The sequence below is a fragment of the Simochromis diagramma genome, unplaced genomic scaffold (genome assembly GCF_900408965.1).
Source record: "Simochromis diagramma unplaced genomic scaffold, fSimDia1.1 OVJJ01000596.1, whole genome shotgun sequence".
In the NCBI taxonomy this organism is placed as follows: domain Eukaryota; kingdom Metazoa; phylum Chordata; class Actinopteri; order Cichliformes; family Cichlidae; genus Simochromis; species Simochromis diagramma.
Window position 1 is genome coordinate 2,815,298 of NW_024387245.1, and position 20,295 is coordinate 2,835,592.

Here is a 20,295-nt window from a genome sequence, read left to right on the forward strand (position 1 = left end):
AAAGTTTCGAACCGAACCGAACCGTGAATTTTGTGTATCGTTGCACCCCTATTAAAAACATAATTCTAGAGAGAGTGACAATGTGATATTTTTGAAGCCATCTTTATGAATTTAGGCATTTCTTTATCATCCCAGGTGCTACAGAACTGAAGTGAATGGAAAAGATCCTTAGTGATGCTATTTATGCCTTTTTTCCACCCACAACCGCTCAAGTTGACTTTTAGGGCTTTCTGTTTGGTGGTAGTGCCGACTTGGCCGGGTTTCCAAGCAAGCCAAGTTGAGCTGAAAATGTGACGTCAAAACACTGCATGCCACTGATAGGCGAGGAAGTAACATCACTGGATGAGTCATGAGGGTGACTCCTGCGCAAGAATAATACCGCTATTTTTTTTTAGACATGGCAAATAAGGAAATGGGCTACACACAAACCAACACTGGTCCAATGACAAGATCCAGATGTATTTGTGTTGTGTTGTATTTGTGTTGCACACATATGAGACATTAAAATAGTTTCAGTTGTTTTCCATTACAGTTTTATACCGAGTAGAGCAAAGTAGAGTCAAGTTGAGGTGCTAGTGAAAAACTGACCCGATTTCCTGCATTCCCCTTTGATTCTCACCGATGTCGCCAGTCGTTGTTGTTGGAAGGTTACTTTTATCTGCCTATAGTCACTATATGTCAGTCATAAATACTATAAACTTTATAGTTTGTTACATTTATGAAGCCATTTCTATTGTACCGCTGTTTTTTAAAGTTTTTTACTTAATTATTTTTTGTTTTTAATTGGGATCTGTGACATTTTTACCTTAATTTTTTATCTTATTCTATTTTAATGATCCACTGATTTATTCTAATTAATGTTTTGGCTGCTGTAATACAAGAGTTTCCCAAATTATTAGGAGAAATACAGTGGACCTTATCCTATTATGGCCTTTTATTTGTTCACAACTACACAGAGATGACGTAAAACCCAGTAAGTAATAAATCACCAGAATTTCCTTATAGCCAACCCTTATCTTTCTATTTTGTTCACACATGAGTGCTGTGCAGTTGTGGCTTAAATCATTAACTTCAACTGTGCTCTGAAAATGTTAAAGTTTAGGAGCAAAGCTGAATTTGTTTTTTTATCTCAAACAATCTCATTACTTAAAGCATTCAAGTAAAATGTGCATAAGATATTATAAGCAAATGTTAGAATAAGAATAATGACGCAATTTTGTGTGATGCAGTTGTATAAAGTCAGCTGATTTGAATGTCAACAGAAAGGTCTATGAAACCGCCACAGTAAGCTATCAAATGACTGTTTCACATACCAATGTCGACTTCCACGGCAACACCAGCAGAAACTGAACTGGAAATTTACTTTTTATTCATTCAGTTCTGTAGTCCTATTCCCCCCCTGCCCCCCCCCCGAAAAAAAAAAAAAAACTACTGTCAGAAGAGTTAGTGTTAGAATGACATCAGTGCAGACACTGCAGGAACAGTAGTACCTTCCGACGGGCTGCAAAACGGGGTGCACGTCGAGCACCGGGACTTATGGGAAGAAAGTGACCCCTGTACTTAAACTAAGGATTCAGAGGATCAGGGATGGGGAATAGAAGACAGGAGAGGAAAATAAAATGTGGGGAGATACAAGCAGTGCTAAAAAGAAGAAGAGAAAAACAAAAGTGAACCAAAAACAGAAAATGAGAAATAAATCTGAGAGAAGCAAAAGAAGAAGTGGATAAAAAGGAATGAGTAAGAAAGGGAAAGACAGAGCAGAAAGATGACTCACACGTGACAAAGAAAGGAGGGAGTAAGCATGGAGAGAAAAACTTGTGAATGACAAAGGAATTTAATGAAAGGACAAATGAGGAGACAGAAGGACGTTGAGGAAGAAAAGAAGCATGATCGAGTAAAACACAATCACATTTATGCTCGGCCCGACAAAACGTTGGGTTTAACAGAAAATCCTGAAGGTCAAAGGTTACCTCAGGCTCAGGGTCGTCATCGTCAAAGTCGTTGAAGGTGCTGTGGTCGGGGTTGTTGGATTTATCCAGCAGCTCAATCGCTAACGTCCTGCTGAGAGGCTGGGAAACAAAAGGGTGCTGGAAGAGAAACAAGAGTTGGAATCAATCCAGGTGACATCACCAATGGCACATTTTTAAAACAAAAAAATAAAAAATAAATAAATAAACTGTACTGGGTAAAATGTGATTCTTAAATGAGCAGAGCTGCAACTAATCCAGCAGCTCATTAGGGTGCTGACAAATTGATATGCCGTTTAAATAACAGCCCTAATTGCTGTAGCACACAGTGATGAATGATGCTTACAAAGCAAACTGAAGTTTATGCTTTCCTTCCATTATTTAGATCTTGCTTCATGCATCATGTATCACGTTGCTCCAGCTTCTTTTATACACAGTACCTTTTAACATCACAGAATGCACCTAGTACACATGTGAACGCTTCATATATAATACATGACACCATGACCACTTAGAAGTTTTAAAAGATATTGAGGACTGATCGAATGAGGAAAAAAAAATATTGCAAAAGGTTAATTTTTTAACAGTGGATTTTTTTAGTAGACTTATTTTGGAAGTCTAATGCTGCTTGCTTGAGGTGTAATCACACATCCTGTTTGGGCATCTTGTTTTAAATTTGGCCAATTTCAACCTTAAAGTATGGCTCGTGGGCAGTGATGCAACACATTAAAGTGTAGCTTTACAAGTAACCTTTTCACTGTGTGTTTTGAGATACTGGTCGGAACTACATTGGGTTAAAACAGCAACCCTTTAACCTGAATTTCACTTTGAAGAAAACAACCCAGTTGCAGGCAACAAATCTGCACAAAAAACTGCATAGTGTGTGGTAGTGCTGTGTGGTTGCTCTCACTCAGGCATGCGCCTTAAAAACTGAATACTGGGTCAGTTTGACACAGTAGTTTATATATGCACATTTTAGGTTCATGACAAACCTGCAGAGCCCACATGCAGGTGGCCAGAATAGGATTTCCACAAAGCAACCAAAAAAATAGCAGCAGAGCTGGAAGCTATCCATCAGACCGCCTCAGAAAGGAGATCTGCCAAATCTGAAATGGCTTTTGATATTTATAAACAGTGTTGAGCAATTTTGTCAGCATGGCTAGTTTCCTAACTTAACATAAAAGTTGACTGGGAAGCCCTATCATTTTTGTTTGTTTTACATCATGTAAATATGATTGGAGATGGACTGTAATGTCTGAAAGTTAAACTTTCCTCACCTGCAGCAGTTTCTCAGCTGTGGGCCTCTTTTTTGGGTTCTTGGTCAGAGCCAGTTTGACAAAATGGTGGAAGTTATTTGTCCTATTAGTTCACCAGGGAGAGTAATGCAGAGAAAAAAGGAAAAAGGTTTAATGTTTTAGCTCTGTAAAATGATAAAAACTGGTCATTTAAACAGCTGGGTGTTACATCTATAGCAAATGTGAGCAAGACCAACATATATGCAAAAGCACGACAGTCTTACCACTTCATTTTATCTTTCAACTTAGGAGGCTGGAAATTACTCTTTGTCATTAAGAACAGAGCCCTGTTGGGAGAGAAGAAGTACAAATGAGAAAAATCACCTTTAACAGTGTAGAAAGACATGCCTTCCTAGCATTCAGTAATAAAGCCAATTTGATACACAATATCTACTCCAAATGACTAAAGCCAGTGTAATATATGAATAGAATAAAGATTAAAATCTCCAGGACATAAATATAGCAACATTTTGTAAAGTAACCCTTTAGACTTGTCACACAAAAATTATCTAAAGCTAATAACATTAATGTCTGTCAGTTGTTCTGACTTTTATTAAATACATGCAGAGATACATGGTAAGAATTAAATCTTCCAAATAATATTGTAAACATTCTTTACTATCATTGCATCATCACAGCCCGCACACACTCCTACCTCATTGGGTGCAGGTCGAACATGGGTGGCTGCAGTTCAGCCAGTTCTATTGCAGTGATACCCACAGCCCAGATATCACACAACTGGTTGTAACCCCCTTTCCTCTCCACCGCTGCTACCTCAGGAGCCATCCTATACAAGGAAACAAGACAGAAGGACTGTATGAAAACAAGATGCATATAAGAGGGAGGAATGATCAACTATCCAAATGGGTTACACAACTACACACAAGAACAGAATATGAACTTTGTACAGTATTTCCCAGCAGCAGCACAGAAAGTTCCCAACCTCAAATGCAGCTCTATGATTTCTCTACAACTAACAAGTACTATTTATTTCTGGGTTTTGTTCTTTTGCATTAAAGAACAGCTAATATAATAAAGGAGAGAAACACATTAGTTGACAAATCCCTATGTGTACAACATTGGCCCATTAGCAGCAAGCATTGTATTGAACTGCCATCAATTCCAATGGATTAAAGCACTCTAACAGAACAGGAAGAGTAAATGTATCCAACAAATCAGTGAGTGGATCAGCCAGAACTTCCTTCAGCTCAACGATGAAAAGGCTCAAGTAATTGTTTTTGGCTCCAGAAATGCAAGGTTAGAAGTCTTTCATTTTAATCATTAATTTTTATTTTGATAATTGCAATCTTTTTTCCATTAATTTTTTATAATTTTAATGCATTTGTCTCATATTTTCCTCAGTAAAGCACTCTGTATTGCTGAATTGCTTCTGTATGAAAAGCGCTTGCCTTGCCCTGTCCTGCTGGGTTTTATTTTTATTGTTCTACCTGCGTACCCCTATGCAACGTCAGTGAAGCTTTTGGTTAAATATAAACAACTTACCAGTAAGGTGTTCCAATGAATGACTTCCTCTTTGCTAGGGTCGCTGTGATCTGGGCTGATACGCCAAAGTCAGCTAAGGTATAAAGAAGAAGAAAAAAACAAAAAGGAGAGGAAAAAGTGGATAAAGGGAAATAGAATTAGAGGAATGTAATGAAAAGGAAGAATGTAAAGAAATAAATACAAAGTGAAAGAGGAACAGCAGAGAGGCCAAGAAAAAAAGAAAGAAAAAAAAAACAAGTCAGCAAATGAGGCCATTCAGATTCAGTCTGTTGAAGCAGAAGGTAATTGCAGGCCTTGCGTGTTTCTCTCACCTAGTTTCACATAGCCATTGTCTGTCAGGAGGATGTTGGCTCCCTGTAGGGGAAGGAAAGAAAAAAACAACAAAAACAAAATATACTGAGCTTTAGGATAAAACACACAATTTTACACTTCAACTAAATTCTAAATAATAATACTAATTATAATAAGTATTACTAAGTATAATCTGAAAGGCAAAACAGTTACAAAATGCTTTGTCATTGATTTAGCTGGTAGTGGGGAATGACTATTCATTTTTCCTATAACAAACACATGCTTAATATATGTGGTTTTGCACCAACAACAGGTTTCCCAAGCATTTATTAAGCTTAGTCCCAGTGTAAAAGAATAATAATAATAATAATAATGATAATAATAATGCAAAAAACAGCCTTACTGAACCAAATGAATGACCCTAATTAACTAAAAATGAGCCTAATAGCTGAAGTAGATTGCTATGTTACTCACAAAGTGTAAATGTAGAGCCAATATGTAGATTTTCAGAAATCAGATTTAACAATTAATCATGACTATAACTTTATTTATGAACAAATCACTGCCCTTTTTCTCCAAACTCACCTTAATGTCTCTGTGCATTTTGCCTTTATTGTGCAGGTAGTATAAACCCTGCAAATAGAATTACACAGCAAATGACGTTACCGTTACTATTACTCATAAAATAAGACAACAATAACATGATAAAGATGATGAAATCTTAAATCTCAATCTGGCACACATTATCAGTACTGTAGACACTACCTGTAGGGTCTCCCGTGACATGTAAGCTATCTGTGATTCTGACAAAGGCCCGGTTACTGGAATATTAGATTAAAAAAAAGACAGAAGGCATGAGGGGAAAAAAAGAGACTATCAAAGATCACAGTAAAAACGAAATGGTTTGAATCATTGTGCCTGGGTGTCCTTACCATGATAGATATCTTGCAGAGAACCACCTCCACAGTACTCCATGCTGATCCATAACTTATCTCTTCTGCACACACACAAAGAGAACTCTGTCTAAGTGCATGTTTACATTTACTCACAAGGTATGAGCCCTTCGCCTCCTTCGATCTATCTTACACCAGCTTGTGTTTTTCCTCTCTGACACTCATACTTTTTTCGAATAAAAATAGCAGTCACTTAAATATCAATTAAATGCACTCTAATAGTAACCATAAGAAAACACTGCACTCCACATCTGGCACACACACACTCTCTTACCGGAGATAACTGCCAAAATAGGCAACGATGTTGGAGTGTTTACAGTCCTTCATCATTATAATCTCCTGCTGCACGACTGCAAAGTCCTCACCTTCAATAAAAACACACACAATATTATTATAGTGATCATTTAGTATGTATCTTGGCATTGTTATGACTTACAGAATAACACAAAGCGCGAAGAAGGCTGGGTTTGTTTATTATTTTCTGTTTCTGACAGACTGTTCTTGCACTTGTGTCTGAACCACTAAGAAGAGCATAAACTGAACCAAAGCAGTTCATCAGTCCAAAATCATAAATTGTACAGTAATTAAACAAGTAAGTAAACAGTATTTCTTTATATAGGACTTTCTGCAGATTGAATTCATGACATGCTATAAAAAAAACAAAACAATACATAGCATACACATTGGTAGGATATAGTTCAACAGCTGTCCTGTAATGTCTAGCAGTGTCCCCCAAACAATATTTTTTGGGCTTGATATTGTTAGTGACAAATCAGCTGTCATGAATTCAAGGTTACAGATGCACCAACTGATCAGATGGGGACCAGTTTTCAGGATTCCTAGCCTGGACTGGTAACCAGCTGCTCAACATCGTGTATGTCCAATTATGAGCCAGTTCCTTTCATGCATGTGCAAAATGTGCAAACTGACACTGGCAAATATTGCACACTCATATGAGCAGCCACACATTGTTAGTGTCTGCCTGTGGCTGTTAGCGACTTCTTCGCTGCGAGTGAGGGTGATGCAAAGTTCGCCAAACTAGATCATCAGCGAACTGGCATGAAAACTTAAATTAAGTATCGTCACAGAGCTGAAGATGATTATTTAAACTGAAGAAGAAGAAAAAAGATAACAAAAGGAAAGTGGCCAAAGCTACGTGGCGTGCAGATGGAACCACAAAGCATGTAGCTTCAATATGAGCCTCGGTATGAGCAGTGGAAGAAAAAGAGAAAAGGGTTGCTCCCCTGTTATCTGGTGAATGATGTAAGTTAAACAAGTTAAATTATGCAAGAAACTTACATTTGTGTTTTTATAGAAATCTGTTACACCTGCTTTTGTTTGGAAAGGTAAATTATGTGTACATTAACTCGTTTATTTTTTCTATTATTTACTTTCAGAGATGTTTAACAGTGAAGATCGTGTAACTTGTGCAGTTTAGGGGAACTGTAAAGTCTGATAACTGATTTAGTTATAAAAATACAATTCAGCATTGAAGAAAAGTTTATTTTTACCTTGTATTTGGTGTGATTTGAAATTTGGAATTTTCAAAACTTGGTATTAGCAAGTAAAAAACAGCAAATAAATAAATAAATACAACATCAGAAATCAGGAGGCCAAATAAAATTCCATCGCTTCTAAGATTGAACTCTAGATCTCCTGGCTTGATCTCCTCTCTCTAAGGAGGGAGAGAGAGTTGCACCTTTGTTGCTAGGTGGTTATAAAAAGCCTCTAAGTCTAGCCTCACTGTCGCTAGGGCAGTAAAAGTGAAGTAAAGTAAAGTGAACTAAAGTGTCATCATCGCTACTTAAAGAGGGAGGGTCGACTCAAGCAAAAGCACAGATGACATCTATTACCACAAAAAAAAGAAAGAAAGAATATTTTAATGTCAAAAATGACAAAAACTCACTATCTACCCAAAGCAAGGGCATCTGAACAGCTGACTATTTGGATTATTCAAATATTTTACTTACTAAATGAAATGCACGATTTAAACAAGAAAAAGACAAGGTAATTAATCTGTACGAGGGAAAGGACATAGTTAAGGGGGGGGAAGGGGGGGGGGGAGCACAAGTATCAGTGAGTGCTGGGTAAGAGGGCATAGTATGGAAAAGAGGTTTGTAATGAGGAGCTTCACAGACTAAAATAACAATCTGTTGGTGAATCCTTAGAGAAAACATAGAAAGGAATATGACTTACAAGCGAAAGAGAGATATATACGCACACTAAATACAAAATGGACAGCAACAAAAAGGGGCAGAAAAGGAAATAGACAAAGATGAAGAGCAGGATATAGGAATGGAAAGACAAGGAGTAAGATAAAGCAAAAATAGGGGATATAAAGGAATAGACAAGAAGATAAGAACTATTATTTAGCAAGAAAAAGTGGGGTAAAGGATTTGAAAGAGAGCATAAGTAGGACAACACCTAATGATGCTCCAGGTGACTAACTCGTCATTTAAACGAGAGAAAAGAAGAAAGTATGCTATTTGATTAAATCTGGGACTCTCCACCATTTGACCCTAGAACTGAAGAAGCTTCTCAGATGACATTTGAAACGTCTTCAAGCAACTTAAAGAAGTCCAGATGCTTTTCTTTCCAAGCTCCTTAGACTACAATGACCTGGATGACTGAGAACCTTCACAGACATATACTATTTGACTTTTTAAAGACTGAAATGCAGAGGGTGTCCTAACATTTCTGAACCAGTACGTGTCATTGTACGTTTAATAATATAATAATAACATGTTTAACCAACTGGTATTTCCGGTGCCAACTAGCAAGGGTGTCAAGTTTTAAACGTCTAGTCAGCTGGTTGTGCACATCCCTAGATTCAGCAAGAAAAAAAAAGTAGAAAGAGGAATTCAAAAACATGAGGAGTAGGATACAGCGAGAAAAAAAGAAGGGAGATAAAGTAAGAGAGACAAAGATGAGGTAACTCACCGGGTTCCAGTTTGATGACTTTGATAGCAGCCAGCTCTCCTGTGTTTACATTACGAGCCTAAAGTATGACAAGAAGGAAAGTGAGTCATTGTAGGCTTGAACATGAACAGCAGTCATTAAGCAAAGTTGTTTAAGCAACATCAAGGTACAACGTGACAGAACTGGAGAGCAGATAGAGAGAAACCCTAACTGTTTTCACTGCACTTCAGAGCACAAGAAAGACAAAACTGTAATGTTCATTAGATGAGTTTCAATCAGCTGAGAGGAAGCTGATAGAAACACCGAATCCACAAAAATGCCACCATCAAATACTGATGGTAAATATAATTGGTGCCTTTTTGTCATGAGTGCTTGTGTCGTACTTTTTCAAAATCAGTTGTTTGTAGCCAGTATAGCAAATAAAAAATGTTCTGACATAACTCATTCGCAACCCTTTAAACCACAAACAGGATGGGGGAGGAATGTGTGGACTTGTTTTTCCTAAATTCCTGAAAAGCTGGCATAAGTCAGAAAAGAGGGGTACGACAGTACAGAGGCAGATTTTCTATAAATAGCGGACTGTTGTTTACATTTAGCAGGAGTGCTGATGGGGTCAGAGAGGAATTACATATGAAATATACATGAGGAAAAAGATTCTTTTTCTTTTGGGTGAGGCATGAATTGCGTGCTTCACTCAGGGCAAGAAAATGCCCAGTGGCCTGTGTGACATAGAAGCAGCACTGTATGTGTGAGAGAATGGGGAAAAGAGTCCAGCACATTCCACATGGGAAGGAAAAATGAGCTTCAATACTATGAACAACTAGGAGTATGGTGCCATTGATCTAATACATCGGCTTTTGGAATATTATTGAGTCTTAATGCTTGGTGGGGGGACATCAACATCACCATGACATCAACATCTCCGTTCATTCTGATTCTTGACACAAGTTCATATTCATTTAACATTAGGGCGAGATGCATTTACATTCCTTAGCACACAAAATAATGACACAAGCACAAACATGTCTGAGAGCGAGAGCAGGGTGACAGCCTCCCAGAATGATTTAGTACCTTTAAGACAAAGGAAACAGGAGCTACTTAAGTAGTATGTAAGTTGTTTGGCTTCAAACAGACCTTCAACATAAAACAGTGATGTGCAAAATATGCAAGAAAAGAAAAAAAAGAAAAGCTTAAGGGTGGAAACATCGAACTTGTTTCAGTACTTGAGCAAAAACACAGTGTAGAGTACATCCAAGCTATGGATGCGAGGATGTGATATGAGCAGCTGTTGATGTGAGGCCCAAACGTAAGCTCGCTATACGAGTTCATATGATGCCAATCCAAACCCCGGAAACAGCTGGTTAAAAGCTCAACCCAGGATGCAAAATCTCAAATAGCAAATATTTTTTAATTTAAATGGATTATGAGACAATATTATGCAAGATCCTGAAGAGCTACAACGTTAACTTACTTTATTCATTGTTAAACTAAATTTATAAGCAGTTATGATATGCTTTTACTTACATTTCCAGATTTGTGTTCACATTTGACTTATGCTGTAGTACTGATATTGCACTATAATGGTGCTGCTGGCACTCTGTGGCCACAGATTCGCACTTTGAATCGGGCAGTCTGTCATCACTGACAGCAGCTCGTTGGAAAAATGATGAAAAATGTCCTTCATTTGTTTGCACTAATAAATGATGCTCCCTGCACGCTGCAATCACAGATAAAACATTATTAAGTATGTTTTTCTCTTTATTGTCCTAAATGGTCACTTTGCAGGGAAGCTAGCCTATATAGGAGAGTAAAATAAGTGTCCATTTTAACATAAAAAGACTATAAAATTAAAAACCCTTTAAAAATAAAAATAAAATAAGTATCAAAATGAGAATAATTTAAAATGTAATGTTCTTTTTACTGGCTGTGATATCACAGCAGGTATTGTTTTACCATGGCAGTCCATCTGTCTGTGGCAAAACAAGATCTTGAGGACACCTACGGTAACAAGAACTACCACAAAGGCAGAGTACAACCAGACAGGAACATAAGGGAGGGACTCGCCACTAAAAAAAAAAAAAAAAAATTCTGAAATTCTGACACATGACCCGACCATACTAGCAAAAGCCAACACACACACGATGATTTAAACAACCAAACTATGAAGTTGCAATTGTGTTGTTGCACTGACACAAGCACCTGTGTAGCAGAATAAATTAGTGCTGCCACAACCGCTCGGATGCTTTACTAAGAAGAACGCCAAAAGGTCAAGACTTGTTAGGCAGGAATCTGGAACATCAAGACTCAGTCACAAAACTTTACAGGTGTGTAGCTGCACTATAATGAAACCATAAGGGTGTGTCCCCAGAATTCATTGGCACTGCACTTGGTTTAATTCCATCACCACCAGGATACTGTGTGTCAGATGCTGTGAAGCATAAGGTGCTGACAGAACTGAGCAGTGAAAACAAAACAAAGTGGCACAAACAATGACTCAAACTTTACCGAGATCACTTCAGTAGTGTGCACTGTGGTCACACAATAGTGATGGCAAAATAAATTTCAAGGATAACCACAGGAAAAAACAATGTTAATGCCAAAACACAGACACGTGAATTTTATTTTTATCCAACTATAGGATTTAAAAAAAAAAAAAAAAAATTCAAGTGAAGGAGGGGAACCAAGACCGATCCACATCAAAACAAAGCGGGGGGAGGGTGGGAGAGACAAAGAGAAGCAAAGAGAGGAGGAGATGGATGCAGAGTGGAGAGCAGAGACAGAGCGTCTTCAGACAGACCAGAGATGACTCATGGTCGCTCGGTGCCTCTGTTGGTGGCAAAAACACGGCCAGACTCAATTTTAGAGGCTCGCTGCTGGGACTGACTGATGGGTATTCCATCTTTCTGCAGCCAAGGGCCTGAAGGTTTGATCATTTGTTTAAAAACCAAAGTTTAGGCAGGAAAATTAGTAAAAACCTCTTTCTTCCTGAAATATTACAGTGGCCACAACACAGAAGCACACTGTGGTTCTAAATTTTACAAAGTAAAAGAAGTCAGTGTTGGAATAAAACATCTAACAAATTCTCATAAAAGCATACACATAGTTTTGGTGGCAGACTGTGGCTCAAGTGGTTTCCCCCTCCTTTCATGATTCAGGGTATCAGCTGCTCAGTTCGGGGCCTTTTTTCATAATGAATAATTGTATTTATTCAGTGAGTGGGGTAAGTCAAGGGTGGAGGCAGGCCAGTTCATCACCCGGACATTTTTTTTTTTGCTTTGGGCATTGCTGTTGTAATACAAAAAGAATGTGGTGTGGCACTGTCTTGCTGAAATAGGCAAGACATTCCCTTGTAATTATGTAGCTTGAATTGCAAGAAATGTTGCTCCAATATCTGTATACAGATACAGTGTTGCAGTTGTGCTAAACCGATGTGCCACACTAACACACACAATGATTTTAGAACTTCACTCAATCTATCCTAAATGATCTTCAGCCCAGACAGGCATCTCCAGATCTTGGTTACATGTCTCTTTCCTGTAAACTGTACTGTATGGTACAGTTTAACCTTGCATAACCTTCCATATTAGCACTTCAGATCCCCTCCTGTCTCCGTAAACTTGTTGCAGTTATGATCTTATACCCAGTTACCATCTCATCTTCACTTTGTCTAATTTCTTCGAACTTTGAGGGTGAAAAAACATCCATTAAAAACTAACACACTTCCATGTAAGAGTGATCCAGTATAATCAGCTCCTGCTAAAGGCCACTGAGCAGCTCCACTGCAAAAGCGCTGGAGTTAATGCCTGGCCCGGGGCAACAATTACAATAGTAGTTAGCCATTTACTTCCTTTGACAAGATTTCTCCAAGCGATTTCAGCTGTCCTTCCAATTACCACCACGCTTCACTGAACTTTAAGATAACCAGTGCATTAAGTAATGTCAAGTTCATGACTTAAGAGTTTCTGCTTTTAGTTTGCTCATTAACATTAATTACTCAACTTACATCTTAACTCTCCCTTAAGATTGTTACTTTTTTAAAAGACAAACATGATCTTTTCCTCTGCTGGTTAAGCGATGAAGCTTGAACCATTTTAAACATACTGGAAAAACATAAAAAGCTTACACAATTTTAAAAAAATTACTCTTGGATTTAACTTTACCAACTTGCTGATTAGTCTGCAAGTTAAGTTTATAAAGATGGTGTTCCATAAGTAACATATTTTGGCTCCATAGCTTGTTTACTCAAAGTTTAGAGCAATTCACGACGTCATTGAGCCATTACAAACACATGGCCCCAGGCGGCGGGGACAGGTGAGGTGAAAGCCAAATGCAGTTGAGTGCGCTTAATTTGTACACCTGTTTTTTAACGAAATACCCACTCACTCAAGTAGAACACCCATAAGCGCTGAGACACACAAAAAGAATCACCCAGAACTTCAAGTCCACTTCAATCGTTCTTTCTTTTTAAGCACTCAAAGTTGTACCATGTATGCATGCTGCAAATTATCAGTATAATTCACATCACTGGCATCAACATTTAGTGTCAGCCTGTGAAGTTGCATACCACGCACCTCACACACCGCTGTAAGTCCGACCCACCCAAACGTCTGCATAAATATGTACACTATGTGTATGCAGCAACAGTGTTAGTGGAGTCATAGAAAAAGTACATTTATTCATAACACAAGCAACGATCGTCAAAACAGACATAAAAATTCCTTCCAGGAGTTTGGCATTTAGCCCGAGCCAGGGTTAAGAACTCAATATCATCACATCTTGAAATAGGATTTGATGCTTTTGCTATTACGGTGCCAGGAGTTACTGAACAACTTCAGCAAAAGCGCTGTACTCTGGCACAAGTATAATCAACAAGATGATCCAAACAACACTGAGAGATCTAAGGCCTTCCTAGTCCTTAGTAAAGAGGGGCCTATAAATTTCAGTGACATATTACTGCTGAAGAGCGTAAAATTACCCCTGCTGTATTTAAAACAATTGGTGTAGGTGGCAGTCAGCACAAATAGAACCCAATCCAAACAGACATTTCCGTTAAAGATGGGGCAAATTCACAGAGTCCATTGCATCTGAAAACTTGAGCTTGTTGCCAGGAATACAAATCTGTATTACTCCTCAAGCCATCAAAAAGGCATTTAACCAAGTGTGGTAAAATAGCGATTTGTGTTTCTTTCTGTGTCATAGTTAAGCAAAGAGACTAGGAGCCACATATTTGGAAGTCCAATGTAATAACTAGCTCTCTTTATTTTCATTGTGGCCTTTCATTAGCTTTAATGTTGCCCTGATTTAATTTAAGCATTTAAAGTGCCAAGTAGGGCTGTTCTATATAACGATATATATCGGATGACAATATAAAAACGTCTATCGTTTCATTTTACGCTATCGTTTGTTTCGTGGTGTCGCAAAATAAACTGTTTACGGCAATATTTTTTCATCCTTTTGATGGTCACTGTAGTGGCTATATTAATTTCTTAAAGTTCTCTCTTTCTCTTATATGTAATATAACCACACTACCTACGGACAAGCGCCTGTTTTTATGCGTTGTGATTAGCAACAACGACGGTAACAGTATCGCATGTCCGCTTGTTTATGTTCCACATAAACCTTTCACAATAAAGCTCAAGATCCTGTTGAGACTTTTCAAAATAAACAGAATCACGTGAAAGAGCAGATGATGAGAATTTAAAAAAGAGCCGCCAGGTGCTAAAAAAATAAACCTTAGACTCAAACTTTAGAACAGGCTTTTCTACTCAAAGAAAACGGCGGCCTTTACAACTTATGTCTAAAAATGTATAGTTTCATGCATCGGTTAAAACACTGGACTCCAGCTACATGACGCGCAGCTGGAAACACTTCCCGCAAAACGAGCTGCCCGAGATTCACATAATTTACAGAAAATGTTACATTTTTGTGATTTATATCGTTATCGGGACGACAGAATTCTTATATCTGGATATGAGATTATGGGTCATATCGCACAGCCCTAGTGCCAAGTATTTGAAATGACAAAAATAATACAAACCATAAAAGCTGCATCACAAAACATGCAACACAAGAGTCAAATCAAGTAAGAAACAACTTCAAAAAGTAACAGTAGCAGCTCCTTTAATTCAAAAGAGCAAAACTTGCTGAGTGGAAGTTTTCCAGTTCAAATGCAGCAAATATGCTGCTTTACAAGGGAAGGGCCACAGACTTCCTCACATCACACCATAACGTCTTTTGTGCTCAACTGGAGTCACACCACTCACTGTGTGGATTGTGCAAACCAACAGCTAATCCTGGCAGACTCTTTTTATTACTCATTTAGGATTAAATAAAATGATCGACTCCAGCCTACAGGATTGTGCATGGACCTGTATTAACCTGATTAAGCTGAACTTTAAATAACTGGTTACACCCTCGTTCAAGATATTGTGTACCACAGTGGGCTGCTGATTTGTTTACATAGTTAAAATGCTTTGAACAGGAGACTGACATGTCAATTTTGACAGTCTATACAGAGCAAGGATTACAAAGTGTTGCACAAGAGCTCTGAATTCATCTGTTAAACAAAGCATTTTAATTTTGCACTCCCTAAAAGAAAGGCAATTATGTCTACGCTGAAAATCTTTGATCACACACTAATCCCAGGAATACACTGTCGTCCTGTACCTCGGATGAGGCTGACAGAGCTGATCGCACCCACTGAAGATAATGGTTCTGCCTCCACCTGACAAACTACTGTGCGTTTCTGACGCACCCTAGAAGTATCTCTCCATGTTGTAAAGCTAATAACACTTTCTTACTCCATTTTTGTCAACTACATATAGGAAAAGATGCTGACAGGAAGATAGAAATTCCAGTCCAATTTCAAAATAAAAGACCCCGTAACAACTAAATGATCTGACTTAAAGCTGTGCAAGGAAGTGAACAAAACTGTCAGAAACGCAGTGTTTTTTGGTTTTAATGTGATCCCTGCTTGACTGCAGGCAACAAACTTTTAACATTAGCATTTTTCAGCAGCATTAAGGCCAGGATTAACACCTACTGACACCTCATGGATGCTTAGCTGCCATGCCACAGTACTCTTGCAACATAATGGCAGTGCTGGCTTGCCACGACAATTTGACTGGTATGTGGATGCCTTCACAGAGCCACATTTACACCCTTAAAATTTGACATCACTCAGACCCTCGCATATATGCAGAAGCAGAAAGTATCACATCTCTATTATACCTACTGTAACAGGAAACCAAACTACAGTATCTACCACGCTGCATGACAGCACAGTCACAGTGTTGTTATTACCAGTTCCTTGCCACTGCACTGCATTATTAATTACCCTGTAAACATGCAAGTTATCGGTACTTCGCAGCACTAGTGGCGCAGAGACAAAATCCTGCAGAGTAGATTAACAGGATAGCAACTAAAATTTTCAACGTACTTCACAAACCGTGCATTGCTTGAAAGTATGTACTCTGAAGTCTTTATACTCCACCACAGCGAGCAAACAACTGAAGGAACAAGGACAAAAACAGGATGGTTGTGGACCAGCAGCTTCAATTGTGACTCTACAGCCATCTGTGCTTGCGTGACTATGCAGGTGATGATACATTCATCTTATTCTGTGTGTATGTGTTGCACTGGGGCTCACCACTCCACCGTCTTCCTCTGTTAGACTGCTGTGAAACAATAGGACATGAACACACACACACATGGAGGAAGTGAAGATTCCTGCATTCCTATACTACGGAGACTCAACTGTGCCACACACACAAGTTCAGGGCAGGGGAACTATTACTGTCACATTTATAACCAATATGGATATCATTCTTTCCATTCTTTCAAAAAAGTAAGTGAATATGCAAAGAAAGCCACGTAATACAGCTTCAACTGTGGATGACGGGACGAAAGGCTTGTATTACTTTTATGACCAGCCTGTTCTCATTCCCTGGGAGCCAAATACTGCTTTTTCGTCAAAGCCACTGGTGTGTCGCAGATACACACTCGCCTTTGGTGTCTCCATCTTCACACATCGGATGATGGCAGTAGTGAGACGGGCTCTATCACTCCCAACACATTGTGTATGGATGCCTGTAAAGCAGTGGTCCCCAACCCCCGGGCCATGGTTGGTACCAGGCCACGAGAATTGAGAATTGAGGCTCGGGTGTGAAAATTATGGTTTTTGGTGTTTTTAAATCAGCTTTTATTGTTATTTTTTTTATCGTTTTTATCGTTAACTCGGTTTCCCTGGGACATTTCCCGTGTGTTATGAATACATCTTATTTTTTTGGTACCGGTACTGGTTTTATTTTGTTGTATTTATCCATGACACCTTAAAGGCCGTGAAAATATTGTGGGACATAAACCAGTCCATGGCGCAAAAAAGGTTGGGGGCCGCTGCTGTAAAGGATCCCTTGATATCACATTTGAATGTTTTGTTTAAGTATCATTTTCTAGTGCACAGAATGAAGAAGCACAAGCTTTCCTGGTTAAATCAAGGGAAGTAAAAACCAGACAAAGCAAAACATAAACCTCAAAAAAGGACTCAAACCACACCGCAGTCTTCTTTCTGACAACTGCGTGACTTCCTGCAGCGCCAGTTTTCCAACATCCTAATGCAGAGTTTCAATTTAAGGCCATTTTAAAACGCAAATTCTCCCCACAATACATTTAAAAAACGTTCTGCTTTTCTCAGTGTCAATAACCAGACACAAATAACTATGTCGACTCTGGCATATGCAGATGTCCATGCTAGTAAACGGACTCAAAATCAGTTTAAAAAAAAAGGTAAACAGCCATAATACCATTGCTAACCTCTTACATGATATCTAATATTTTGTAGATTCTTGAAGTGTTTCGTGAGAACACAACAATCTCAAATTCTCAAACAACATAAGCCTTCATATGAATACTCGGTCTGTGCTTTGTCTGTTGACGCAAATAGAGTGAGGGCAGGTACAGCAGCAGTACGTCTGGAACAGGTTTCTTTTTATGACTTTAGAGCAACATATTGAGCAACATATATTAAGTGGAACTTAAAAAGAAGAGTGTAGTCGCTCCACCGCTCGCCCAGAATTAAGTGGCAAATCAATAAAAATGGTAGTGAGAGAAAGCTTGGTTTGTCAATGTCATTTTTTTTCTGTTGGCTTATCTTTGACTCACCAACAAGACTGGCAAACATAAGTGTGCAGTTTACTGCTATCATGTTCCAGTAATTCTTAACATGAAAGTTGACACTGAATATACCTTTTGTTTTCAAAAGGCAGTGTAATCCACAAAGGTGAGAAGGAGCTTAATATGTGAATCAGACAAAACTGTCACCTCTAATACAAGAGGAGTAGGAAGGCTGTTTTCCAGTATCGATACGTGGAGGATTTGCGTTCAGGAATACCAATCCTGTGTCTAGTTTCTGTTATTTATTTCTGGGGAAATAATGTGATGTTAAATGCGGATAAACTGACCACCATTAAATACTCTCTTGTCCCAACTTACTACACAGCCCCAGGGTTGTGCCACAACCCTTATGTCTACCTTACGTCACCTTACTTTGAAGGTAAACATTTTAATCATATGACACAGAGACTTGTAGTTCTACTGACTGTTCACCATTTTAAGGTATTTTCCTCCATCCTTACCTGGGTTTTGGGAGAAACACCTGAACCCTTGGTGCTTATTTGACCTGAAATGGCTCGCTTTACATATATTACTAACTACCATGCAGTGTTGGTGGTTTCACAAAATACGGGTTCCCCTCTTTGTAAAATTTGAGCTACAAATTCACCCTGAAAACTCTCTTTTGTGAGGCTCAGATTTGTGATCTTTTACACAGAAGGCCTGTCTCAACATCAGCCAATGCTCCTCCTACAGTTTCTAACAGATACACAAAGAGTGGCAGGTCCACAAACAGAGGAGAAAACAAGCTAGCAGAGTTCATGCTTTATTTCCTGCTCAAACATTCCTGTCCAAGCCACACTTTTTCACACAGTGGTAGAACCAAATATAGGCATCGGTGAGGTTTACCATGTGCCTTGGTGCTTAGAAGCACATCCAGAGGTTTCAGGTCTTTCAGTAAATTCCTGCTGGAACAATGAAATAGACATTTAGCTAAATAATGATCATAGTTCCTACAGTATAGCATCCTTATCAACATATTAATCTGCTTCCAGTGAGAAATTACAACCTAACTCATAATTCTGCCATATTTAAGTTGTGTAGTTGTGTGATTTTTGTCCTTTATAACTGTTTTTCAAGTTACTTTGGTGCACATTAATCAGCTATGTGCCGCTTGTTCCAGGCCTGGAAGGGGAATCAAGTCTGAGATGCCAACCTACCTATCTACAACAAGGCAAGATACTGAACTTAAATTAGAAACAAACAAGATTAGGAGCAGCGGAGGGTGGGCGGGTATGAGGGGCACTTGTGAAAACGCACACAAAATAAATAAGGATATAATATGCATATGATGGACTATTTAGGATTGAAATTAACAGACTGTGCGTGTTCAAAAAGACTGGAAATATTTAACATCTCTAGTCTTTAGGATTCCTGTAATTACCACAAAGACCCTGGAGGTTAACCAAACATCATCAAGTCCTATTACCGTGTTTAATGAATCTCCAGTCTACAAAAAGCCTCCCTCACACAGCAGTTAAATTCCACAACAGAGTGACTATTACACAAACAAATACATAACTGAGGGTATAGATGGTTAACTTTTGTAACCTTACTGATTTGCTACAGAGGGCAGATCAAACGGGTGAGACTGATGGGTTTACTTTTTTATGCCCATGGTTCTTAGTTTTAGAGTTACAGTATCCTGGCCTACATATTCTCATTGGTTTTCACGTACTGCAGCATTATTTGGGGATACTTTGTCATATTTTGTATCATTTCCCATGATACATGACCAGCTTGTTGTGTTTCTGTTGTGGTACGTGGCTATTACTGCTGTTGTTTTGTGTTACATATAACGAACAATGACACAGTCGTTGAGACTATGATGGAATTGCACAGCATTCAGGAACTTCCTTACAGTTTGGATTACAGGCTTTGGGTTCCCAGCACTGGGCCTCGGTAAAGTGTGGAGCCCAGTGACCAAGAGGCCAACTGTATTACACAGCCTACATAAAAATGAGCACCACAGTTCTTTAAAAATGACCCGACGAGTGCCTACTGACGTTAAAGTGTGAAAAACAACTATATGAAGCGGTTATTTCACGGTTGTTGTTGTTGTTGTAGCTTGGTCAGATCTGAGCGCTTTAGCCAAAGGAAAGGCAGCTGTCAGTCTCTGTCCGGGATACGCGGACAGGTTTAACATGTTTTGCGAAGCCTCTACGATACTACAAACAGCCAGTAAACTATCAGGTAGTC

The 20,295-nt window shown here is 38.7% G+C and overlaps 1 protein-coding gene across 7 annotated transcripts in view; it reads right to left on the reverse strand.

Annotated features, from left to right (window-relative positions):
- The window catches only part of LOC120714634 (mitogen-activated protein kinase kinase kinase kinase 3-like), a 49,703-nt gene that overhangs the window by 28,415 nt on the left and 993 nt on the right, over window positions 1–20,295 (reverse strand). For all 7 annotated transcript variants that reach the window (XM_040000968.1, XM_040000971.1, XM_040000973.1 and 4 more), the window contains exons 2-12: window positions 8,950–9,007; window positions 6,284–6,374; window positions 5,989–6,053; window positions 5,822–5,877; window positions 5,642–5,689; window positions 5,077–5,119; window positions 4,766–4,838; window positions 3,918–4,049; window positions 3,487–3,549; window positions 3,245–3,326; window positions 1,971–2,087 (exon numbers count right to left, since the gene is read on the reverse strand). In XM_040000968.1, the coding sequence (XP_039856902.1) occupies window positions 1,971–2,087; window positions 3,245–3,326; window positions 3,487–3,549; window positions 3,918–4,049; window positions 4,766–4,838; window positions 5,077–5,119; window positions 5,642–5,689; window positions 5,822–5,877; window positions 5,989–6,053; window positions 6,284–6,374; window positions 8,950–9,007 (828 nt within the window). The remainder of the gene's footprint in view (window positions 1–1,970; window positions 2,088–3,244; window positions 3,327–3,486; window positions 3,550–3,917; window positions 4,050–4,765; window positions 4,839–5,076; window positions 5,120–5,641; window positions 5,690–5,821; window positions 5,878–5,988; window positions 6,054–6,283; window positions 6,375–8,949; window positions 9,008–20,295) is intronic.